This window comes from Tachysurus vachellii, chromosome 10 (assembly GCF_030014155.1).
Source record: "Tachysurus vachellii isolate PV-2020 chromosome 10, HZAU_Pvac_v1, whole genome shotgun sequence".
Lineage (NCBI taxonomy): Eukaryota > Metazoa > Chordata > Actinopteri > Siluriformes > Bagridae > Tachysurus > Tachysurus vachellii.
Window position 1 is genome coordinate 25,509,221 of NC_083469.1, and position 26,403 is coordinate 25,535,623.

At 39.6% G+C, this 26,403-nt stretch overlaps 1 protein-coding gene across 1 annotated transcript; it reads left to right on the forward strand.

The window, feature by feature from the left end:
• Positions 1 to 11,160: 11,160 nt before the first annotated feature.
• On the forward strand, positions 11,161 to 25,526 carry vrk1 (VRK serine/threonine kinase 1). The gene is made up of 13 exons (XM_060880476.1): positions 11,161 to 11,279; positions 14,961 to 15,126; positions 15,217 to 15,272; positions 16,004 to 16,073; positions 16,567 to 16,654; positions 16,732 to 16,840; positions 17,372 to 17,464; positions 18,340 to 18,472; positions 18,659 to 18,779; positions 19,211 to 19,269; positions 20,628 to 20,800; positions 23,585 to 23,669; positions 24,197 to 25,526. The coding sequence occupies exons 2-13, from the start codon at positions 14,967 to 14,969 to the stop codon at positions 24,334 to 24,336; spliced, it is 1,287 nt and encodes a 428-aa protein (XP_060736459.1). The 5' UTR covers positions 11,161 to 11,279; positions 14,961 to 14,966; the 3' UTR covers positions 24,337 to 25,526.
• Positions 25,527 to 26,403: the final 877 nt, after the last annotated feature.

Sequence of the window (26,403 nt, forward strand, 5' to 3'; positions counted from 1 at the left end):
ATGTCAGAAAATCAGTCTATGCCAGCGACGCACGCTTTGAGTTCGGCATCTCCACAGAAGCCACTTGGTGGTTGGCGTTCATTAAGGAGCAAAGGAACATTCGACATGGACGCGATGGCGTTCCCCACCACACAGAGGAAAATCAAAGTCATTTTTCAGGAACTTTTTTTTCAAACAAAGCCTAGAGAAACACTTTGATGGTCACAGCTGTGAATCTTTATTGGACCCCCATCCCCTCATAAACTCTTATCTTCGTGGTCGGGGAGAAGCCAGATCTCTCACAGCAATGTGCTGGAGAGATGATAATTTATTCATCATTAGCATAATCATTTGTACATTTTTTATTTTTTTACAATAATCACTTAAGTGCACCCTACATAGGGGGATCTGAAATCCCATTTTTCTAATCCCCTCTGCCGCTCTCTGATAATGATACCACGTCTCGGAGTCAAGATGTCATCAGTGTGTGACAGGGAGCAGGAAGCTGCAAGGCGCTGACCGCCGTTTAAATCTGCCACGCGCTCATATCAATATCAAGAACCGACGTTCTCCTCATCAAAGGGACTGAGGGTTTAATCCGAGCCCTGCAGGAGCCGAGTGCAGATTTCAATTAAGAGGCTTGACGAAGTTTCCGATGCTATCTCCATATGCAAGATATGGGTCCAGTCCCGCATGACGGGATCAACGGGAATGCGAACGCGTTTCCGGACGACGAAGCCTTCAGAAGGCACAAAAACAAGCACCTGGTAATCCTGGTTGGGTGACCCGAAGCGACTCGTTGGAATTTGCTGTATCTGTGTATGTCTGTGGAAATGACATAGCAGATAGCAATCCTGATTTACTCTAAGCACTAAACTCCACAGGTCGGGTTTAAACGCTACACTTCAAGTACACTATAAGTGGATATTGTAAGTGTCTGAAGCACAGATGAGAGTTTGAATGACAGATCATTAATTGGAAAGAATGTTTTTCTTACACGAACAGCAGGTTTAGATACATATTTGGACAGAAAACACTACCTCCTTTTTTAATTAGTTTATTATTATTATTATTATTATTATTGATATTTTTTTAAATAAATGTGTGACAGAAAGGATTGCACTGGGACTTTCTTTCTTTCTTTCTTTCTTTCTTTCTTTCTTTCTTTTGTATTTATTTTTTTAAATAAATGTCTGATAGAAAGGTTTGTACCAGGACTGTTTTTCTTTCTTTCTTTCTTTCTTTCTTTCTTTCTTTCTTTCTTTCTTTCTTTCTTTCTTTCTTTTGTATTTATTTTTTAAATAAATGTCTGATAGAAAGGTTTGCACCGGGACTGATTTTCTTTATTATTAAAATTTTATTTATTTATTTATTTATTTATTTATTTAACATTTGACAGAAACGTTTGCACTGGGACTGAGGTGTTTGTTTGTTTGTTTGAAGAAAACGTTTTTGTCCCCAGACACGTCTTTTGTTTTGTTTTGTTTTGTTTTGTTTTGTTTTGTTTTGTTTTGTTTTGTTTTGTTTTGTTTTGTTTTGTTTTGTTTTGTTTTGTTTTGTTTTGTTTTGTTTTGTTTTGTTGTTTAGAAGTCAGATATAAAATATGCAGGACAAACAAAGACAAACGAATCCTTAGTAACTGCCTGGTCAAACTTGCGCTGTTTAATAAAACCGAGTAACAAAACAACACCCTGTTTTTCTCACCAACGTCTCCTCTGACTTGCTGATTAGGGATTTTTTTTTACATTCTAATTATATTCTGATGTTATGTATTTCTGTAAGGCTGCTTAAGAGAGGACAAAAAAGTCTGGAGTCTCAGAATATCAGGAAAAAGGATTTGATCTGGTCAAATAAACCTGATGTAGTGTTAGCAGAGCTCACTGTATGAGAGCGCTAGGCCCGAGAAACGAAGGAATAAATGAAAAGAAATAATGAACGACAGACTGGTTCTTTATTCCTCAGTTGGAATTAGAGTAATTATGATAGTTTAAAAGTAAAAAGTTGTTTACAACATACAAAAAATCTGTTTACTTACCCTGAAGATCAAGACATCTGGCTCTGTTACTCAAACAGGTGATTTCCTGCAGGACAAACAGAGAGAGAGGGAGAGAGATAGAGATAGATAGATAGAGAGAGAGAGAGAGAGAGAGAGAGAGAGAGAGAGAGAGAGAGAGAGAGAGAGAAGCAGGCAGACAGATAGGCAGAAAGAGAAAGGCACAAAGTGAGAGAGATCAGATAGAAGTAGACAAAGATAGATAGATAGATAGATAGATAGATAGATAGATAGATAGATAGATAGATAGATAGATAGGTGGGTGGGTAGATAGATAGACAGACAGACAGACAGACAGACAGACAGACAGACAGATAGATAGATAGATAGATAGATAGATAGATAGATAGATAGATAGATAGATAGATAGATAGATAGATAAATGGACGAGTGAATGCATGGATTTACCTGTAGTAAAATTTGTACATTCATTCATTCATTCATTCATCGATCTTCATGCATTTTCACTCTGAACAGTAAATTCTGGCCGTCTTCATCCGTCAATGCAAATGTTCCATATTAATTAAAGCTGGCTTTATTAATTAGAAACAGCTGGTCATCTGTTGACGCATTAATTAGCCCCATTGTTCGCAGTGCATGAATCTAATCTGACTGCATCTGAACGAAAGTGACAGAAACGAGTTTCCTCTGATGAGCATTTCACTAAACCTGAGAGAGAGAAAACACGACTTTAAATGAAACATCAGATGAACCGTATGAGGAGATTCACCATGTACAGTAGGTATGTGAGAGTGGAGCATGTGGTGCTCTGGGATCTGTGGGGATTTGCTTTCAGAGCAGCTAACAGGATTCACATGTGATGATGAACTCTGTTATTTCATACAAATGAATTCTCTAAATCACATGAAGTGAATGAACATAATAGAATAAAAAGATAAAAACCTAAAAATAAATTTACTAAAAAAAGAATCGTGTAAATATATAAGTAAATATTAAAGAATCATATAATTATAGTTGAATCATTTGTTAAAAAAAAAAAGCCACGCAAAAGGAAATAAATCATAAACTGTGAATGAATCATGAGTAAAAATCACTTATAAAAATAAATTACATGTGGAATTAAATGACCGTCTGTAACAATAGAAAAAAAAAAACACAAATGTAAAATTGGAAATAAAAGAATTAAATGCAATTATGTAAGAATTATATGAAGGGCTGAAAAAAAAACGAATCGTGTGTCAAAAAATCATGTGAAAAAAAGGGAATCATAATAACAAATGAATCATTTAAACATAACTGAATCATTTAAAAAAAAAAAAAGGTAAATAAATAAATTATAAAAATCAGTAAATTTGCAACGCTCCTGTCTGGTCATCTAAACAAACAAACAAACAAACAAACAAACAAACAAACAAACAAACAAATAAATAAATAAATCTCTGTCTTTCTCTCTTTCTGTCTCTGTCTCGCTCTTTCTGTCTTTCTCTCTCTCTCTTTCTGTCTGTCTCTCTCTCTCTCTGTCTCTCTCGTTCTGTCTTTCTCTCTCTCTTTCTGTCTCTGTCTCTCTCTCTCTCTCGCTCTCTCTCTGTCTCTCACTCTCTCTCTCTCTCCCTGTCTCTCTCTTTCTGTCTTTCTCTCTCTCTCTTTCTGTCTGTCTCTCTCTCTGTCTCTCTCGTTCTGTCTTTCTCTCTCTCTCTCTTTCTGTCTCTCTCTCTCTCTGTCTCTCTTTTTCTGTCTCTCTCTCTCTGTCTCTCACTCTCTCTCTCTTTCTGTCTCTCTCTCTTTCTCTCTCTCTAAATAAATGGAAATTGTCAAAAATAACTGAATCGTGTAAAGTTTACCTGTTGAGGACAAATAACTGCGTAAAAAATCGCATGTTGAAATAAATAAATAAATGGAGGCAAGAATCGTGTGAAAAGGTTTTCAAACAGAACATGAAGCAAAATCCCAAGTGAATCATGTGAATCATATGAATCGTGTGATTTGTGTGAATCATATGAATCAAGTAAATCACATAAATCAAATTCATGTGGATCTTCTGTAGGTTAAAAAAAAAAAATATTCAAATTCCTTTTGAAAATCAAAAATGCTGGAATGTAATTGATGAAGAGCTTCTGCATTGCAGCCGTTTATCCAGCAGACAGACAGCAGATGGCTCTTAGCAGCCTGTAGGTATTGGGCTGATCAAGGTCCTGGATCAATCTGCTATAAACATTAACAATATGTCTGATTGCAGCGTGTGTATGTGTGTGTGTGTGTGTGTGTGTGTATATGTGTGTGTGTGTGTGTGTGTGTGTGTGTGTGTGTGTGTGTGTGTGTGTGTGTGTGTGTGTGTGTGTGTGTGTGTGTGTGTGTGTGTGTGTGTGTGTGTGTGTGTGTGTGTGTGTGTGTGTGTGTGTGTGGAGCTTGTGAACACTCCCCAAGTCTCAGCCTCTGAGCTCTGGATTTGAACCTTTTTCTCTTTTTTTTTTTTTTGATGCTATTCATCTTAATAAACTCAGAGCGACGTCCTGTGCTTCTTGCTGCTGTAAATAAAAATGGACAAGTGCCAAATGCAGTGATGTGTCAGGAGGGAAAGGACAAAACGGCGAGACAAAACGTGTGGGATGCAGTTTATCAGCGAGACTCCATCTCTGGTGCATTTGTCATTCTTCTCTAAAAGAGCTGCATTTTTTTTTTTTTTTGTGGCTTTGCATTAACGACTGTTTTTTTTCCTTCTTCCTCCTTGCTGTATTAATTAGTAGAATTTTTTTTTTTTCAGAATTTACAGGAAAAGCTCACAGGGGTTAAAAATTGCTTGCACATTTTTCCTTTCAGCATCTTTTCTGCAATAAAGGATAAATTATTTAAAATAACACGACCTTTTATCTCACACCCTTTGAAGGCAGCAAATTAAAAATGCAAATGGGGGTGCTAATTAATATGCAAATATATTCATTCCCAGTTAACAATTAGCAATTAAACACGCGGTGTCTAGAAAGAGCACGGACAAAATGGGTAACTTAATTTATCATTAAAAAATTAAAAACATACCCCAAATAAATGTTTCGTTTACTTTTTAAAATAAAGGATGGCAACGTCTCACACTTTGTCTCAGAAGTGGACAAAAGGACATTGTGATTTTGTTAACATGGCTCCAGACTGTGGAGATCAGATGTGTGAAAGGACGTGAGGGAGGAATAAACACGTCTCATGCGTGCCGAAGGAGACTTTAATCAGGGAATCAGGTCGGTCCAGGGAGCATGATGATGCGCATTAAAGTTTTAAATGTGTGGAAGTTATTTATGCTCTGCCTTTAGATGCGAGTGAATTTTCTCTCCGGGATGAAATGAGAACGCTTCAGATCAGACAGGAGGAAGCTTTCTGATTAAGAGAGAGGAGACTACTGTGTGTGTGTGTGTGTGTGTGTGTGTGTGTGTGTGTGTGTGTGTGTGTGTGTGTGTGTTTACTGACAGAACGAGACGTACTTTTTATTTGTTTACAGCTCAGATTTATGTCATGGAAGGTAATTCCTGTTATCACTTACGTTATAGCAGCTACTACTGTATCTGCTATTTCTTTACCAGCGTCTCTCTCTCTCTCTCTCTCTCTCTCTCTCTCTTTCCGTCTCTCTCTCACTCTCTCTCTCTTTCTGTCTGTCTCTCTTTCTCTCTCTCTCTTTCTCTCTCTCTCTCTTTCTGTCGCTCTCTTTCTGTCTGTCTCTCTCTTTCTGTGTCTGTCTCTCTCTCTCTTTCTGTCTTTCTCTCTCTCTCTCTTTCTGTCTGTCTCTCTCTCTCTTTCTGTCTCTCTCTCTCCTTCTGTCTGTCTCTCTCTCTCTCTTTCTGTCTGTCTTTCTGTCTCTCTCTCTTTCTGTCTGTCTCTCTCTCTCTTTCTGTCTGGCGCTCTCTCTCTGTCACTCTCTCTCTTTCTGTCTCTCTCTCTCACTCTCTTTCTGTCTGTCTGTCTCTCTCTCTCTCTTTCTGTCTGTCTCTCTCTCTCTTTCTGTCTGTCTCTCTCTGTCTCTCTCTTTCTGTCTCTCTCTCGCTCTCACTCTCTTTCTGTCTCTCTGTTTCTCTGTCTCTCACTCTCTCTCTCTTTCTGTCTGTCTCTCTCTTTCTCTCTCTCTCTCTTTCTGTCTCTCTCTCTCTCTCTCTCTCTCTCTCTCTCTCTCTCTTTCTGTCTGTCTCTCTTTCTCTCTCTCTCTCTCTCTCTCTCTCTCTCTCTCTCTCTCTCTCTCTCTCTCTCTCTCTCTCTCTCACACTCTCTCTCTCTCTCTTTCTGTCTGTCTCTCTGTCTCTCTCTGCTTTGAAGCACTGATCCTGGATGCTCCTTCATTAAACATCTTTTTACTACTTTTGCATTTTTTTCCCCTTCAGTCACTGTTCACTTATTTACACTAGCTTAATTTCTTTCACATTTGATTTTCCGTGTCTCATTTATTTACTCGTGATTTATTTATTTACTTACTCATTAATAACAATTTTTTTTTTACACGTGATCATATTTCTCATTCATTACTTATAACTTATTACTTATGCTATGTTATTCCAAATGACACTTTCCATATGATTCGTTTTCTTCCTCGTGATTCCTTTTTCTTTTCTTTTCCATGATTCATTTATTTACTTGTGATTCATTGGTCACGTAAGGTTCTTTAGAATTCACACAACCTCTCGGAAAGCTTTTATGTTCCGGAAATATTTGGCTCAGGGTTGAAATACCTGAGATTACGTAGAGAGAGAGAGAGCGAGCTTGTATAATACCTACAAATGAATCAAAGCGTTTGGTATCAGCTGAAAAGGATGATATTCATTAGAATAATAACAATAATAATAATATTAATGATAGTCCTGGTAATAAGAACTGTAATAATAATAATAATAATAATAATAATAATAAGCTTATTAGGCTCTTGGCCCTCAGGTTCATTACTGTTCCCTTTACTCGTATGAAGATGTAACCAAACGCAGCACTGTTTTATCCACTTACAGCATCTCAAATCAAAGTGAAAGCCCACGGGTGCGATAAAAGCTTTAAATAGTTTCCTCCAGGGGCCGTCCTGCCTGAAAATACCTAATTTGATAAATTTGCTCTTTAAGCAGCGAGTTCCATTTTGCATAGCCTTATTAAGAATGCAGCTAAATATCTCTGCTGCTTAGCTATACAGATTTTTTCCCCCTGTTTTTTTTTTTTTTTCTTCTTCTTTCGGGTCGGACCACCTACATTTGTTTAAACGCACCCATGCTCATTAGCACCTCAGAGCTAATACTGAGCGTGCGCTTCATGTAAGTACCGCTAAGTCTCTCATTTTCTGCAAATAATTCCCCTTGATCTAATCGTCAATTTATGCAGAGGGGAAAACGATGCTCTTAACATGGCTGGTCAAAGGGAAAAGGAGTGAGCGTGCGCTCTGAATTATGCATGCATGCACGCCTGGGTGTGTGTGTGTGTGTGTGTGTATACTCGATTTTATTTTGACTTTAATGTCTCGTTGAGCTTAAAGTTTAGTAAGCATGAATTAGACAGAATCAATGTGCACATGCTTTTTTCATATTTACACTTTATATTGTTTTTTTTTAATGACAGGGACAGCAGTGACATTTTAACATCAAATCACAAACTTCACACTTTAAATTTACACGTGTTATTTTTAGATACCTCATAGCTCTTTTTTTTTTTTTTTACACATCTATTGGTCTGTTTCAGATGTAGCACATTTTGGCACATGAAAACACACGATGCTTTTATTTACGCTTGATTCATTTTGTTCATGTGAGTTTCCATTTGATTTATTTATTTATTCATGATTCATTTTTATTCAAATGAGTGTCCGTTTAATTCATTTATTTACTAGTGATTAATTTTGTTAATGTGATTTTCCATTTGATTTATTTACTTACTAATGATTCATTTTGTTCATGTGAATTTCCATTTGATTCATTTACTTACTAATGATTCATTTTGTTCATGTGAATTTCCATTTGATTCATTTATTTACTCATGATTCATTTTGTTCATGTGAATTTCCATTTGATTCATTTATTTACTCATGATTAATTTTGTTCATGTGAATTTCCATTTGATTCACTTAGTCACTCGTGATTCATTTGTTCATGTGAACATTTTTTTATTCGATTCATATTTCTTGCCCTCATGATTCATTTTTCACATGTGATTTTCTTACACACAATTGATTTACTTTCAAATGATTCTTTTATTTCTCATGTTCATTTGTCACATAAGAATTTTTACATGGTTTATTTTTTAAGACATTCATTTTTCCCATGATTTATTTCATTTGTTCATATGTGAAATTTTCACAATTCTTTTCCCCACCTGAATTTACAAACGATTCATTAATTCATGATTCATTCAGTCAATGACTCATGATTCACTTTTTCACATGATTCCTTTATTCTCACTATTCATATATTTTCTTATGATTCATTTTCCTCTTGTGTCATTTACTTGCTCATGATTTATTAGTTTTTCCTGGTGTTGTTTTTTAATATGATTCATATATTTTGACACGATTCATTTACTTACTTGTGCTTCATATTTTCACATTCTTCATTTTTTTTCCACGATTCATTTTTCCACCACCTGATTTTCTTTTAATTTTGTTGAACATCTTATGAATTACATACGTGATTAGTGTTTTTATGCTCTTTATCATTCATTCATTCATTCATTCATTCATCTTCTACCGCTTATCCGAACTACCTCGGGTCACGGGGAGCCTGTGCCTATCTCAGGCCTCATCGGGCATCAAGGCAGGATACACCCTGGACGGAGTGCCAACCCATCACAGGACACACACACACACTCTCATTCACTCACGCAATCACACACTAGGGACAATTTTCCAGAGATGCCAATCAACCTACCATGCATGTCTTTGGACCGGGGGAGGAAACCGGAGTACCCGGAGGAAACCCCCAAGGCACGGGGAGAACATGCAAACTCCACACGTACAAGGTGGAGGTAGGAATCGAACCCCGACCCTGGAGGTGTGAGGCGAACGTGCTAACCACTAAGCCACCGTGCCCCCGCTCTTTATCATAAAAGGGATAATTCTGTTTCACAACACATGCTGTTTCACAACATGCCACGTGAAGTCACATGATCAATTTCAGGGTGTAACTTAAAATTTTTACTCTGGATCAAATAGCTTTGTGTATCCAAACTCACGTATGAGGTTTTTTACACAGAAAATCGAATAGCATGCTAATGCGCTGTACCTTTATTTGGTCCAGGGTCTTGGGATGGGGTGCGACTCTGTGCTTTATGCAGCTCTGCTCGTAGGCCAAAATTATATCCGTCAAGGTTCGACTGTCTCCTAAAATAGAAGTGAGAAATAAAAGACTCAACAAACAACAACAGCCTTTCATTCCTTATCCACTAATCCAGTGTTTATTGTGTCTTAATGAGCGCTCTACAATTAGCCGTACTGATAAAAGCGCATTTTAAAAATGTTTTCTTCCTGTTTTTTTCCCTTCCTAATACACTTCTCTGTGCTTCATTAACGCAAGGTAAATGCATTCGGGGCGTCTCACAGACGTAATGAACTCCTGATTTACTCGCAATTCCAAAGACAAAGACAAAGAAACTTTTACCAGAAGTGCAGAGGCAGTCGTGCATGTGTACGTGTGTTTGCGTCTGTCTGTCTGTCTGTCTGTCTCAAGGTTTTACATTAAATCCCGGGGAATTATATTAACTTTTATTTTATTAATCCGTCCCTTTCAAAGCATCATGTTCATTGCATTCAGTGTTTGTGATGGAACAGGACAGAATTAAAAAAAAATAAATAATTCACTAACAGCAACAACAGGGTGTTGTGATGAAACAGAGTCACTGTTGATTAGTTTTCCATGACAACACATCCTGCAGTGTTTTATTCATCCATCCGTCCGTTTTCAGTACCACTTCTCTTAGAAAGGGTCGCAGGGAACCTGGAGTCTATCCCAGTGGACCCTTGGCACAAGGTTGGTAACGCTTCTGCACAGGGTGCCAACTCATCACACACTCATTCACACACTACGGATATTTTAATGATGATTTAATCAGCCAACAAAGCATGTCATTGGACCGGGGAGGAAACCGGAGACCCCAGAGGAAATCCCAAAGCACAGGGAGAACATGGAAACTCCACACACAGGGTGGAAGTGGGAATCGAACCCCTAACGCAGGAGGTGTGAGGCAAAGCTTCTAACCATTAGAGAACATGATACATGGCAATGTTCTGTGATATTAAATGTAGTTGGAAAAGTCAGCATATTATTGCAATGTAAGAAGAATAATAATACACTTTGGAACTCCAAAATTAATCAACTTTAGGTTTCTATTGGTGGATCGCAGCTTGATTATTTTCCTATAACAGCACTCTGTTGAAATGATTCATTCCTTAAATAGTCAACACTTTCTGACCAATCAGACTGGAGAATTATTATCGTTATTATTGAGGATTTATTACCGTCCTGTCGTGCGTCCTTGATCTCAGCAAATCCCGAAACCATCTCCTCATCCGGTGGAAACGAGACTCGCTTTACCCCCTGGCTCTTCTTGTCTTCTTGTTTTCTCACTTCCTCGTCCTCATTATGGCTGCTCATCGTCATCACAGCTGCTGCTCGGACGTTAACGTATTCGCTCGATCGATCTCGGTCCGTCCTACAACATCCGAAGTCATTTCGGACGGTTCAGATTCAAGAAAACATCTACATGTCCAGTTCCACCTTCACAGTCTACTGTGTAGAACCGGTTCTGTTATGGATCTGGAGCAGTCAGGTGGCACATGGAAACCAGAAACCTGTGTTTAAAGCATTTACAAAGCTGCTACGGGACGCCACAGGCATAAATAATGAATGACCCAAGCGCTTAGAATATCCACTCAGCATAGAATACCAACACTTCTAAAGTAAGATGCAGTTAGAACCAAAAGAATCAAACTCCATCGGTCCTAATACTGAACCGTGATTCCTTTATTTCCACGTGATATTTATAACCAATGGGACAAATATTAAGAAAATATACACAGACCTAAAAAAAACTAACTACAAATAATAATTAAGTCCACTGCATGTCTTGTGCTGTTGAAAAAAATAAACCCAGTAAGTGTTGTATAATGAAAACACGGAATATAATATAAAAAACTACAAATCCAGGCATGCTTGGCGCCAAACAGGAAGTTGCGTGTTCCCGTGTTGACCAATCGGGTTCGTAGTTTTACTTCCGCTTTGAGAGTTGTGCGGGAAGTTTGGAGCTGTGAAGCGCTTGTGTTTATTTGCAATTCATCTTGTGTTCCGTGCAGGTTTGTGTTATTGTCACTTATTTACACACACGATGTTTGTGTTTACTCACGGATGTGTCGCCTAAGCTTGTTAAACCCATGACGTCTTCTTTTAAACGCTAGGCGAAGTTATTTAACTTGTTAGCAGGTGTTAGCATAACAGCTAACAGTTAGCATTTAGCTGAGCGAGCTAAATAGGGCTAAGACGTGGCCGCGCGCGCGCGTTTCTTAAGTTTATTTCAAGTATGTCACATATTTAATTAATATATTAATTATTGTCGGTGTAAGAAACGTTGGTTTGAACCGAATACTGTGTAGTGAACGCTAATGCTAGAGTGACAGGGATTAATCGGCTCTCAGAGGTAGAAGACTGGCGCTCGCGAGAGTTTTCCGACTGTGGGCGGGGTTTAATGTGTTCATTTGCATATTAACCGATTAATCAATCAACGTTTTATATGTAGGAAGATTTTCTATAAACAGAATTTTCTATAAACAGTTTTATTCGAACCCCAAACTATGGAATTAAGCCAGGAAACAAAAAAAAATATATATTTTTTTTTTAAAAATCTGTTATTTCAAGATGAGATGTTTTGGTCTAAATGTGATGTCAGTTTGTTTTGTCGCTATTAACAGTCGCTTCTTATAGCAGCTATAAACAGTCGCTTCTTATAGCAGCTATAAACAGTCGCTTCTTATAGCAGCTATAAACAGTCGCTTCTTATAGCAGCTATAAACAGCCGCTTCTTATAGCAGCTATAAACAGTCGCTTCTTATAGCAGCTATAAGCAGTCGCTTCTTATAGCAGCTATAAGCAGTCGCTTCTTATAGCAGCTATAAGCAGTCGCTTCTTATAGCAGCTATAAACAGTCGCTTTTATAGCAGCTATAAACAGTCGCTTCTTATAGCAGCTATAAACAGTCGCTTCTTTTAGCAGCTATAAACAGTCGCTTCTTTTAGCAGCTATAAACAGTCGCTTCTTTTAGCAGCTATAAACAGTCGCTTCTTTTAGCAGCTATAAACAGTCGCTTCTTATAGCAGCTATAAACAGTCGCTTCTTATAGCAGCTATTAACAGTCGCTTCTTTTAGCAGCTATAAACAGTCGCTTCTTATAGCAGCTATAAACAGTCGCTTCTTATGGCAGCTATAAACAGCCGCTTCTTATGGCAGCTATAAACAGCCGCTTCTTATGGCAGCTATAAACAGTCGCTTCTTTTAGCAGCTATAAACAGTCGCTTCTTATAGCAGCTATAAACAGTCGCTTCTTATAGCAGCTATAAACAGTCGCTTCTTATAGCAGCTATAAACAGTCGCTTCTTATAGCAGCTATAAACAGTCGCTTCTTATAGCAGCTATAAACAGTCGCTTCTTATAGCAGCTATAAACAGTCGCTTCTTATAGCAGCTATAAATTATTTATTTATTATTCAATTAAATTAAATTTTATTTCTTTAGCGCTTTTAATGATCGACATTGTCTCAAAGCAGCTTTACAGAACGTAAACATAGAACAAAAGGTTATAATAAAGATTAATATGATTAATGTTAGATATATTTAAATGTGTTTGTATGTATCCCTAATGTCTGTGGTGACTCGGGTGACTGTAGGCAGGAAAAACTCCCTTAGATGGTGAAGGAACCTTGAGAGGAACCAGACTCAAAGGGGAACCTCATCCTCATTTGGGTGACACTGAAGGGTGTGATTATAAATATACAGTCTGATAAATGTTGTATTGATGAGGAGATTGTTGTCCTCAAAGACCTCAAAGGGATTAATCGGCTCTCAGAGGTAGAAGACTGGCGCTCGCGAGAGTTTTCCGACTGTGGGCGGGGTTTAATGTGTTCATTTGCATATTAACCGATTAATCAATCAACGTTTTATATGTAGGAAGATTTTCTATAAACAGAATTTTCTATAAACAGTTTTATTCGAACCCCAAACTATGGAATTAAGCCAGGAAACAAAAAATATATATATATATTTTTAAAAATCTGTTATTTCAAGATGAGATGTTTTGGTCTAAATGTGATGTCAGTTTGTTTTGTCGCTATTAACAGTCGCTTCTTATAGCAGCTATAAACAGTCGCTTCTTATAGCAGCTATAAACAGTCGCTTCTTATAGCAGCTATAAACAGCCGCTTCTTATAGCAGCTATAAACAGTCGCTTCTTATAGCAGCTATAAGCAGTCGCTTCTTATAGCAGCTATAAGCAGTCGCTTCTTATAGCAGCTATAAGCAGTCGCTTCTTATAGCAGCTATAAACAGTCGCTTCTTATAGCAGCTATAAACAGTCGCTTCTTATAGCAGCTATAAACAGTCGCTTCTTATAGCAGCTATAAACAGCCGCTTCTTATGGCAGCTATAAACAGCCGCTTCTTATGGCAGCTATAAACAGTCGCTTCTTTTAGCAGCTATAAGCAGTCGCTTCTTATAGCAGCTATAAGCAGTCGCTTCTTATAGCAGCTATAAGCAGTCGCTTCTTATAGCAGCTATAAACAGTCGCTTCTTATAGCAGCTATAAACAGTCGCTTCTTTTAGCAGCTATAAACAGTCGCTTTTATAGCAGCTATAAACAGTCGCTTCTTATAGCAGCTATAAACAGTCGCTTCTTTTAGCAGCTATAAACAGTCGCTTCTTTTAGCAGCTATAAACAGTCGCTTCTTATAGCAGCTATAAACAGTCGCTTCTTATAGCAGCTATTAACAGTCGCTTCTTTTAGCAGCTATAAACAGTCGCTTCTTATAGCAGCTATAAACAGTCGCTTCTTATAGCAGCTATAAACAGCCGCTTCTTATGGCAGCTATAAACAGCCGCTTCTTATGGCAGCTATAAACAGTCGCTTCTTTTAGCAGCTATAAACAGTCGCTTCTTATAGCAGCTATAAACAGTCGCTTCTTATAGCAGCTATAAACAGTCGCTTCTTATAGCAGCTATAAACAGTCGCTTCTTATAGCAGCTATAAACAGTCGCTTCTTATAGCAGCTATAAACAGTCGCTTCTTATAGCAGCTATAAACAGTCGCTTCTTATAGCAGCTATAAATTATTTATTTATTATTCAATTAAATTAAATTTTATTTCTTTAGCGCTTTTAATGATCGACATTGTCTCAAAGCAGCTTTACAGAACGTAAACATAGAACAAAAGGTTATAATAAAGATTAATATGATTAATGTTAGATATATTTAAATGTGTTTGTATGTATCCCTAATGTCTGTGGTGACTCGGGTGACTGTAGGCAGGAAAAACTCCCTTAGATGGTGAAGGAACCTTGAGAGGAACCAGACTCAAAGGGGAACCTCATCCTCATTTGGGTGACACTGAAGGGTGTGATTATAAATATACAGTCTGATAAATGTTGTATTGATGAGGAGATTGTTGTCCTCAAAGACCACATGGAGTTGCGTCTCCTCTTTAGTATAGTAGAGTCTAACTGGAGCTGGAACATCTCTAGATGCCTCAGGATCCTCACAGAATCGGCCTCATCTCAGTGGAGGTCCAGGTCCAGCTATTAACTTTCGAATTTTGAGAAGTGAATTACTCGGGCACTTACAGAGTACTGATTTTTGTTGCTAGTGACCGCCGCACAACCTACAGAGAATGAACAGATCTTATAGTATGACTCAAATTAACAAAGGCATCACGCACTAGTCCTATTCAGAGCTGGAAATGTCTACATCTATTTACTCGTTTATATAAACAAACAGATTCAGATGCCGCCCAAAGCCAAAGCAGCCGGTAAAGCCAGAGCGCCAGCGAAGAGGAAGCTGGCTGAGGAGTTTCCCCCCGGAGAGGTTCTGACAGACACAGCGAAAAAAAGCTGGAAGCTCGGGAAGCCCGTTGGTCAGGGAGGCTTTGGACTGTTGTATCTGGGTAAGAGTTTCCGTAGCTTTTGATGCTGTCGCAAGACATGATCACGATCATTACCAGCAAAATAACTCTGTTAATCTTCTCCTTGCTCAGCAAGCGACGATACGTCAAAGGCTGTCAGAGACGACGCGCCTTACGTCATCAAAGTGGTAAGTTTTGTTTCTTTTCGTCATACAGCGTTTGGCTCTGGTTAAAGTTCTCCTGGGGTTTTAAAGGAGGTTCAAGAGCGCAGGAAATAAAACATTAATGACACAAAATTATCCACAAATTTTGTAAAAAAAAAAAAAAAAGGCAAAAACACAGCAAAATCCTGGAGCCACTGATTTTTAAGCTTTATTCCCCTTTTATGAGCAGGACAGTGAACGTCCTCAGAACTTTCCTTACCACGGTCCAGATCGTGAAAAGCACAAGAGACTTCTTTGTGCCTTGTTGTTCCTTTGTGCTTTAATAGGAAACTAATCAACCACAGCATGCTGCGATGAAGTGGACTTAAACTCATCACAGAGACGTGGATGTTTATCATATTTACACCTTGCAACAAAAGGAACAACAGAAGTGTTTTATTCCTCTTACACGTCCAACAATGCTTAATCTTATTGCAGTGTGTGATTTATTTTAGTATGTTGAATTCCGATTGGTCCGAAGGTTTTGATTTTTTCCTAGTCAGAGATTCTATTAATTTGAATAGGTTGATGTTGAATTTTTCATTCGTTAATAATTGGCGAATCGTCGTGGTAACGTAACAGTGTTAACCAGGATAATATTGTACAAAGTACGCCATAACAAGTCTTAATAGACAGTTTGTTTAATTAGAGATCTGTAAGTGTGATTATTGTTGCTAAACCTGTCAGCTCTTTGTCTTTTTTTTTTTTCTCCCTAGGAGCCAAGCGACAACGGCCCTCTCTTCTCCGAGCTGAAGTTTTACATGCGAGCCGCCAAACCCGATCTAAGTACGCTCTCCTGACTCCTAACTCTCACCCTCTCAGGCTTTCTGAGCTAGTCTCTTAATTAAAGAAAGTTCCAGGCTCATGGAGACGCACAAACAGACTGCATGCATTCGGCGCCACTTCTGGCCGCTCAGAGTTCACAGCAATACGTTTTATTTAATAACAACCCAAATGTCACCTTCCCCTGACAATTAACTGTTATATTACTAAGCAACTCTCATGGTTTATTCATTAGGATATTGTGACGTTGGTAAATATTTGTCCCGCCAGCAGATTAGCTCGCGGCCGCCACTCGCTCGTCCCTGCGGGATTTTACCTTTATATTATTTCTAGTAGCAGCAAGTTTGTGTTTGTGCCTCGGCATATGATTTTGCACGCAGTAGCGCTTTAACTCTCAGAATCTCACGAGAAAGCCGGTATTACGGTTCCTTTATTCTTTATATTTATAAACGTATGTTGATACAAGGCCTGATTGACGTTCCTGACTTTGTTTCAGTCGGCACTTGGATAAAGTCGCGGAAACTGAAATACTTAGGGGTGCCAAAATATTGGGGCTCAGGACTTCACGAGAACGGAGGAAAGAGGTAAGATGAGCGAGGCATCATGGCAGCTTTTCAGTCGCCCGTCATCACGGCGATTTATAAACCACGTGACTTTTCAGGTACAGGTTCATGGTCATGGACCGATTCGGGACGGATCTACAGAAGAAGTTCGAGGAAAGTGGCAAGAAATTTCCACGGAAGTTGGTTCTTCAGCTGGGCCTCAGACTTGTGAGTTATTGTGCAAGAAAAAGTTAAAAGTTCCCCCATTTAGAGTTATACATTTGGTCACCAATTCGAAACATCAAAAAAAATAATAATTAATTATAAGATTTAGATTTTTTGATGTGGGTTAATTCATTTAAAATAGACAGTAAATATATAAAATATTAACAAATCCTTCATGAAAAATGACAGAATTGTAATTGATAATTATGCAATTGTTTGTTTTTTTTAATATTAAAATATAACATATAAAAATGCTATTAATAATAATAATAATAATAAAACTTTCCAGGAGGAAGTTAGTAGCTAGCTTTATTTCTGCATCTAAAAAATGTATTAAGATTAAACTTTTCTGTGTAAATAGAATCATGTCTGTATATAAAGATAACTAAAATACTTTTGAGGTTTTTAAATATCTTTATATATTATTATACACAGATATAACATTAGAATTGAATTTGTAAATAAAAGCCTTGGACGCATGGAGTAATGTTTTTTTTTCCCCCTCCCGACGTCTTCCCGCTGTCTTCCCTCCAGCTCGACATCCTCGAGTACGTCCACGAGCACGAATACGTCCACGCCGACATTAAAGCCTCCAACCTGCTGCTTTCCCATAAGAACCCCAACCAGGTCTGTGCGAATTGTGTAGCACAAGTTTAAGAGCTCTGGTGCAGATGGAGCTTTTCAGGCAGCGATAACAGGACCATAAGATGTTTGAATTCACAAACAACTGAGCTGTCTTGTACGCTGTAGCTTCAGAGACGGGTTCCATAATTTTAGGCTTTAGGCTTGTGTGATGCTTCCACCACCATGCTTCACTGCTGAAAGTACTGCAAACAGGAACTTTAATGAAACCTATGCTGCATTTTGTGTTGATGTGTTTTAAAGTATAATACAAGTCCATTGGTTGCATGAAGGTGCTACCACCAGCATGCTTTGCTCTGTCCCTCCCACCCCCCATTTTTAAAGCCCCGCCCCTCCAGTCAACAAATGGCCCATTTTGAAGTATAATCCTTTAGTTCATTTCTGATTGACGTTCTAATGCTGCAAAGAGGCAAAGGTTTGGAGATGTAGAAATGTGTGTTTTTGTGTGTGTGTCTGTGTTTTTGTAGTGTGTGTGTATTGCTGCACACACAAACTTTTTTTTTTTCCCCCCTAAACTAAATCTCTGCTACACTTTCTCTGTCTCTTTATGCCTTCCCTTAATGAGTCATAATTTAAGCTTTTCATGCTTAGCGTGTAAACAGTCGATATTAAATGACTGCCAAGACGAGTCTGGAGCAAATAAAGGGAGGGAGGGTAAGCTGAGGCACGGCCAAACATTTAATTTAGAGATTAATAATGTATCAGCGGTGTATTATTAAACCGCTATTTTAAAACTCGGGTTTTAAAAAGTGGCCTCTCGAGATTAGCGCCTCAGCACTTCTGTTTTTTCTTTTTTTTTTTTTTTTCTCTTTTCTTTTAAATCAAACTGTAATTGCATGTGATTGTTAATTCCCTGCCAGGTTTACTTGGTGGATTACGGACTGGCCTACAGATTCTCACCGGAAGGTGTGCCGAAGGAATACAAAGAGGACCCGAAGAGATGCCACGACGGGACCATCGAGTTCACCAGCATCGATGCACATCATGGAGTTTGTGTGTATTTCCTTTAATTAATAAAGATGGATAGATTATACGTATATTAACTGGTCCACAAGGCATGTTGCAGCTCCTCTGGGCCGTTTTGGTTGCTAGGAAACGTAACCAGCAACTTTGCATTGGTCAATTTTCAGTAAAGTTATGTTTGTGTTTTTTTTCCCCTCCTCTTCTTCCTCCGCTCAGCTCCCTCCAGAAGAGGCGACCTGGAAATCTTGGGTTACTGCATGATCCAGTGGCTGTGCAGCCGCCTGCCCTGGGAGGATAAACTCAAGGACCCGGTTTACGTCAGAGACTCTAAAATACGGTGGGTTTTGAAGTTCTCCTGGGATATAATGGAGCATCTCAGAGATTCAGAAACTTTAATGATTAAACACACCATGGCTGCCGTTTAGACGAGCGTGAGTCAAATAAATCCGAAAGCAGGCAATAACTTTACGAGCTAAAAGCTAGCTAGCTACATTTCAGTCACGGTCAGCGCTTCACCAGCTAATGAAGACCGTCTGCGAGCGAGTCTGATTTTCAGACTTAATGATCCACCTTTGATTTGATGGATTTGGATGGACAGCACCGGGTTGTGTCTAATTTGCATATTCATGCATATTCATGCGCCCTTTGCGTTTTTAGTATTAGCAAAAAGCAATATATTATTAAACATTTCATACTTGCATATTTAACGCTACTTAAGGAACAATCAAATCAGCTCACGGTCCATCGTTCTTGTTCTCTCTCTCGCAGATGTCGCAACAATGTCAGAGAGTTCATGAAGAGCTGTTTCATCGCAGGACACGACCCAGGTGAGGGGAAACGCTCACGAACACTGCAGCGCTGCTCAAATGAACAAAGTACAATCCTCCTCTGCTCCAAGACTGTTAGACTTAATCCTTACTTGGACCAGGATCAGTTATGTGAATGAGAGTAAAATATTACTGCTCACATTATCAGGCTACTTAAAGGCCAGATTATCTGGAAGGCTTTTAAAGCTAATTCTCAATTCTGATTGGTCAACTTTCCAATCTGCAATTCTAAAAGTTTTCCATATTACATAAGAAATATCCCAGATATTCCAAATCAAGCTTAATATTAGTTATTACAAAATCTTATCATATAAACACTTCTGTATAATTACTTTTTAGACAGCAACCCAGTTTTCACCCTCTGTGTTTAACTACATGTCTTTTGTCAGTATAAATACACAGGCTCATTAAATATATTCGCATATTTAAATAGCTCAATTATATCTGCATATTATTATCCTGAATCCAGACTTTCGGGAAAATGATGCCAATAAGTGAAAACCTTAACGGACACAAGTTCTCTCGCTTTTTTATTCAGAATCGTATCTCTTCTCGTTTCACTCCACACAGTCACTCTGTAACTTGCTGTTACTTTTGCACAACTTCAGGACTCGCTGTTTTTTTTCTTAAATCAAAGGCGTCAGAGGAGCCGTTTGCTCACCGGATGATGCGCTGGCACTTCTGAAGCTCAGTGACAGGCACACAGCAGAAGGAGAGATCCCTCCTCGGGCTGTTGTCTTGCTCGCACACGTCTCGTCCCAACGCCGAGGTGACGGGAGGCGGCGCGCTTAGCGAGGCCATCATGGCTAATTCTGTTTGGTGTGACAATTTGAGCAGCCGACGATAAACAACAGTTTGCGAACAGCGAAGTCTAAGAAACAACGTGTGATGTTTTGTCGCCCTCTTTTTCCACTAAACTTAGCCTGAAGGTCAGAGTGCCACGCGCCTGCTGCGAGGAGACTCCAGCTCAGGAAGCGCCCTCGATTCCCAGCGCAGTGTTAAACACACTCCTTCCTCTTTTATCGGCTTGTGAAATGGAAATTGCTCTTTACACAGAGGCGGGCAAAAGTTCTACTTTCTGCCAGTCATACAGTCCGTACGAATCTATTAGTGGTTCACTGATGCAGAACAACACACAGGAGTGCAGGATAATACATTCGCTGATGGACTGACACTGGAGACTCCTTCTGAAACCTAGTTGGTTACTATAGAAACGGAGACGTGTAGAAATAAACCTGCGGTTTACCTTAAACCATAGAAGCGCAGGTGCAATAAAGCTTCATTTCAACCGTGATGACACAGTCGTGACATCGTCATCGAATCGTTAACCCTAACCCTAACACGTCGCTGTCTTTCAGAGGAAATGATAAAGTTCATGGAGGAGGTGAAGACGCTGGGTTACACGGAAAAACCCGACTACACGAAGCTACGCAGCATTTTGCAGCACGGACTGAAAAGCATCGGCGCCACAGACGACGACAAGCTGGACTTCGCAGCGTCCGTGTCCGACGCCGGACCGTCGTCGGTCAAGGTGAGACGTCTTCTGCGTCACTCTAGTGCCTCTCTGTTGTCAACATCAGGACAGCAATCGTTCCTTCGTGTCTGTTTTTTTTTTCATGACATACTGTACTGAAAATTTCCCAAAAGATTCCCAAAAATCTGACTGTTTCTGTAAACACCAACATCCTCAGGGTTTTGTCTGTTAGAATGAAACCTTTGTGTGTTCTTTGTGATTCGATTCGAATCATCTAGAAGTGAATCATTTATTTATTTATTTATTTATTTATTTATAAAAGAGGTGAAAACTGGACCACAGGACAAGGCTGTAGAGCTACAGGATCTATTTTTTTAAAATCTTATCTTATTTTATTTATTTATTTATTTTTATTATTATAATTTTTTGAATAATAGTTCATGTTTTGTTGGATTTCTGACCAGTGAATATGAGATGGTTTTCCAGCTCTGCACGTCTCCTCAGCTCACTTTTTTTCTCTTTCTTTGCTTTGCTGATTCATTACATTTTTTGGGTGTGTAATGACTCTAAAAGCAAATAAATCCGACAATTAGGTGTTTGGAACGGTGCTCGGTGCTGACAGAAGTGAAGTTCTCTCTGTCTCACTCTATCACTGTGTCTGTAGGTCTCTGTCTCACTCTTTCTCTGTCTCACTATCACTGTCTCTCTCTCTCTCTCTCTCTCTCTCTCTCTCTGTCTCACTCTATCACTGTCTCTGTCAGTCAGTCTGTCTGTCTCTGTCTCTCTCTTTCTCTGTCTCACTCTATCACTGTCTCTGTCAGTCTGTCTGTCTCTGTCTCTCTCTGTCTCTGTCTCACTCTTTCTCTGTCTCACTATCACTGTCTCTCTCTCTCTCTCTCTCTCTCTCTCTCTCTGTCTCACTCTATCACTGTCTCTGTCTCTCTCTGTCTCTCTGTTTCTCTGTCTCACTCTGTCACTGTCTCTGTCGTTCTCTGTCTCACTCTTTCTCTGTCTCACTATCACTGTCTCTCTCTCTCTCTCTCTCTCTGTCTCACTCTATCACTGTCTCTGTCAGTCTGTCTGTCTCTGTCTATCTCTTTCTCTGTCTCACTCTATCACTGTCTCTGTCTCTCTCTCTGTCTCTCTGTTTCTCTGTCTCACTCTGTCACTGTCTGTCTCTGTCTCACTCTTTCTCTGTCTCACTATCACTGTCTCTGTCAGTCTGTCTGTCTCTGTCTCTCTTTCTCTGTCTCACTCTATCACTGTCTCTGTCTCTCTCTCTGTCTCTCTCTATCACTGTTTCTGTCTCTCTCTGTCTCTTTCTATTACTGTCTCTGTCTCTCTCTGTCTCTCTCTATCACTGTCTCTGTCAGTCAGTCTGTCTCTCTCTCTCTCTCTCTCTCTCTCTCTCTCTCTCTCTCTCTGTCTCACTCTATCACTGTATCACTGTCTATGTTGGTCTCTCTCTCTGTTTCTCTGTCTCTCTTTCTCTCTCTCTCTCTCTCTCTTTCTCTGTCTCTCTTTCTCTCTCTCTCTCTGTCTCTCTCTCTCTCTCTCTCTCTCTCTGTTTCTCTGCGTGCTCGTTTCACTGGTAAATTGTGTGTGTGTTTTTGACGTCTGACCCCTCGGTGCACTTGTAAATACGGTTTACATTGTTCAATTGTGTCGTCTTTGGATTGGAAATGTTTTCTGATTGCTGATATTCTGTCTTAATACGCTAAACGTCCGCTACGTACTAAGCGTCAGCGCCCGACTCTACCGAGAACTATGGAGACAACGTCCACAGCACTAGAGAGAAAAAACCCTTGTGAACAAAGACTTCACTTCCCCCGCCCTCTTCTCCTTCGCTCACTCCTTCCGTCAGGTCCTGAGTGCCTGTGTTTATTCCCCGCTAATGTATCACAAATTTGCTGACACGGTCACCTCGGAGCGAGCGCAGGCCAGCAATCAGCGCGCGCTCTCGCGACACGGGAGGCGACGGACTTTCCTCGCCTTCCCACAATGCCGTTTGCATATGGAAGGTGCCACCAGGGAGCTGGCCTGTGCCAGCTGAGGGTTACCTGCCCACTGAAGTTATTGTATGTAATTATCGAGCCAATCTGTTCAGCTCAGCGGGGTCTGGATGGTAATCATGAGGCAGCAATTGGCAAAATGGAAGGGAAATGTGAGGAGGGGATGGATGGAAAGGAAAGAAGAAAGGGGGAGAGAGAGAGAAGGGATGATGGTTCGAGTCCGAGAGACAGGCAGGCGAGCATTCATTACGCAGTCTGAGGGAAGGGGGTTTGTGGGGGGGTTTGATTGCTGTCATTAAGTGCATCTTCCAGCTAACCCCGGGTTCAGTTTTTTTGTGATTTTTCTCCCATTCGCTCCTCTCTCTATCTCGCGCTCAAATTAGCGCCAAACAAGATCCGAAACGGAGGAAAACGTCATAATAAATGAACTCAGCATACAAACGATTGTTTAGCAGGTTCAAAGCGCCGAATGAAATTGCGTCTCTGACCTGTAATCTCCAGTCACGGATATAACCTTGAAAATCCGCATAACTCTAAGCGCTATCAAAATAGACCTTTTGTGTTTGATATTTCAATGATTTTATTTTATTTTTTTTTCTCCTCCTTCCCTCGCCGGTTTTTTTAGCCTTGCTGGAGAGCCGGGGAGCGAGTCGTAATTACATTTGCTCAGACGTCACGCTTAAGGCTTAAGGCAAACGTAATAGTTTCCTCGCGTATCACAGAGGAAAGGTTCCTTTTTAATATTAGACTTAAACTCCCCCTAAGGATGCTGTAGGCAAGTGATTTGACCATTTCTTTTCTATCCCTCTCTCCCTTTCTCTTTCTAAAGACTCCTAAGCGGAAGAAAGCCGCAGAAAAAGAGACGTCTAACGACGAAACACCAGCAAAGAAGAGACGTCCGGCTCAGAAGAAGGGTAAGTGCTCACTTCCTGTAGTCAGATTTCCTTCTGACTCCTTTGGGTTAGATCTCTAATACACCGACAGCACTTTTATTTCGAAAAGTAAAAAAGAAAAATCACCAAGAAGCAGCTTAACAAAAATCCCGATGCGAGGAAAAACTCCCTGAGACTACATGAGGAGGAAGCGGTCATCATGGTTACTACAGCAGCTCTTTAAATTAATAAGGAGCTGTGTGTCTAACTTGTGAGTTTCGAACGAATCACGAGTCATTTAGTCATCGTTTGTTTAGTAAAAATTAGGACGTAATATTAAACTTAAATTTGTTTACGAAAAAAATCTGTTTTTCTGCTGTAGCTTCAGATCGGTTAGTCTAGAAGTTTCCATATATTTTTGGTTAAAGCTTCCCATTAGACGTCTGCCTTTGTTAGAATTTCAAGTCTTGTTATTTATTCTATACATATTTGCTTAAAAAAAAAAAAATTAATACGATATCGTAGAGACGAAACGGTTTTCCAGCTGCGACTGTTTTCTCGTCACGCAGAGAACGGAGTGAAGAAGAAGACGACCGTGAATAAGTCCAGTCCGACCAAGCGCTTCGTCGACTCGGGGACACAGACGTCCCCTGCGGCGGCGACGGTGGAAGCGAAGAGAGGCAGAGGCAGGCCCAAAAAGACCGCATAGCTCTCCTCTTTTTAAACTGCTACAACTTCTTTTTAACACTTTATTTTTTTTCTCTAGATTATTTCCTAGCTGTACATTTTTTTTCCTTTCTTTTTTTTTTTCAGGATGTTGGGTACATTCTAAGTAAAATAATAAATAACAAAAAAAAAAGTACGCTTGCTGTGAGTAGCGAGTTATTTTCATCCCCTTTGTAATGGCTTGAATAATCAGGCCCGTGCCGCCGAGGTCCGGAGGGGATTACTTTGCCCTCGATAAGGGAATCCCCAAAGGAGCTCGCCGAGTGCCGACTCTTTCCACGTCGCATCCGACTCCTTTCTCGTCTCAGAATGAAAGGCAAGGTGCGTCTCTCTCTCTCTTTCTCTCTCTCTCTCTCTCTATATATATATATATCTGTCTCTCTCTCTCTCTCTGCTCTTTGATCCCGGAGCTGAGACGCTCTTCAGGGAAAAAGGCTGCGTGCGTGTGCGCCATACCTTTCCTCTCTTCCGCCATTTGATCAGGAGAAGACAAAAGGCGAACACTTGGGTCCCGCTGTTTGTCGCTCCTCGTGCTCGAGTCTTCCCTTTCCCGCTTCCTCACAGAGCCATCATTAAAAGTTAGTTGTGGGCGTGTTACTCAGGATTGCGTCTCGTCGTAACTTTGGTAGTGGGTTTGATCGCAGGCAGAGAATGTTTTTATGGCTAAGCACCATCTTTCTGACATTGAAAGGGCAAAGCATAACTCGGAGAAAACAGATCAAAAAACGGCTGCGGTGTGAATAAAGGTAAAAGAAGTGCGTGCAGAGTTTGTCACTCCGGATTGAGATTTGTGGAACATTTTTTATTTATTTTTATTTTTTTTCCTGAATATTAATGCATCGAATGCAGATAACAAGTGACGAGAGATATATTTAGGTTGGTCGACTATTTCCTCCTATTCCTCAAAATTACAATCGTAATTAAGTCGAGACTAAACGAATCGAAATCCAACTGATGGAAAACTATCCCTCATAGTAAAAAAAAAGCTTTTCTTTTAAGAATTTACTTAAAATTTTGACGTTTGCCCTAAAATCGAAAAAGAATCATTTGACGTGATAGACTCAGAATCGACTCACAGTTTGAATCAGAATTTGAAAAACGTTAAACATCTTGTGGAACCCGATCGATCTGGAACTGTGCTTGAAAAAAGAAAGAAAAAAAAAAAACTAAGCCCATCATCACAGATTTGGCACAAAATGATTGACGGTTAAGTAAGATATACAAATCTCTACCGCTACCCAAGATATCCTTAACAATGTACTTCTTTTTATTTTCAATAAAATACAGCCAACTTGTGTCGAAAAAAGTAACTACTATGAAACTTCAGTTTGTTTGTGTTTGGTGTTGAAGATATAGTCGTTTAGAAAATGATTGTAACTGACTTAAAAAAATTAAAACTTTAAAAATGATTTCATTCTTGTTTTCTTTCAGCTTATCCTATTGGTCTAGCTGCCCCACTATCACCTAGCTGCCCCACCTATTGGCCTAACTTCCCCATTATCACCTAACTGCCACTGTCAGGCTTCTGAGCAAGGCCCTTACTCCTTAATGCTTTGTATATGTGACAATTAAATGCTTCTTCTTTTCATTTTTTTTTATTGTCAAATTAGCACAGGTCTGTTCCAGTTTTCTAAATCCGAATTAAATTTTTTTTTATATGTTTAAATGTGAACAAATAGTTACTACGGTTCTCTTGAAACAAAGGATACTCTTGAGCATGGACTGGTTCATCCCTTACTTCAGACCTGGCCGAGTCAGCTGGTGAGAGAACACCGAGTGCTGCATGTGCTGGACAACAAATTGTGGTTGATTTGGTAAAAGACCTAAACAGCCAGATGTCAAGGAGCTTTTATTGTCATTTCAACCGTCTACAGCTGGTTCAGTACACACTGAAATAAAACAGTCTTCCTCCAGGACTGTGAGGTACAGCCCACTGTACAGGCCTTGTGGTTTCCATCCTCGCCTTGTTAAATCTGCTTAGCCACCGAGTTGAGCTGTGTTCTCTTACGACAGGGAGAAAAAGAGAGAGACAGAGAGAGGTTTTCTCGTA

Coding starts and splice junctions, on each gene's coding strand:
- vrk1 (XM_060880476.1), top strand. CDS start 14,967: ATGCCGCCCAAAGCCAAAGCAGCCGGTAAAGCCAGAGCGCCAGCGAAG. Junction 15,127..15,216: donor CTTTGGACTGTTGTATCTGG/GTAAGAGTTTCC, acceptor CTCCTTGCTCAG/CAAGCGACGATACGTCAAAG. Junction 19,270..20,627: donor CATCGCAGGACACGACCCAG/GTGAGGGGAAAC, acceptor GCTGTCTTTCAG/AGGAAATGATAAAGTTCATG.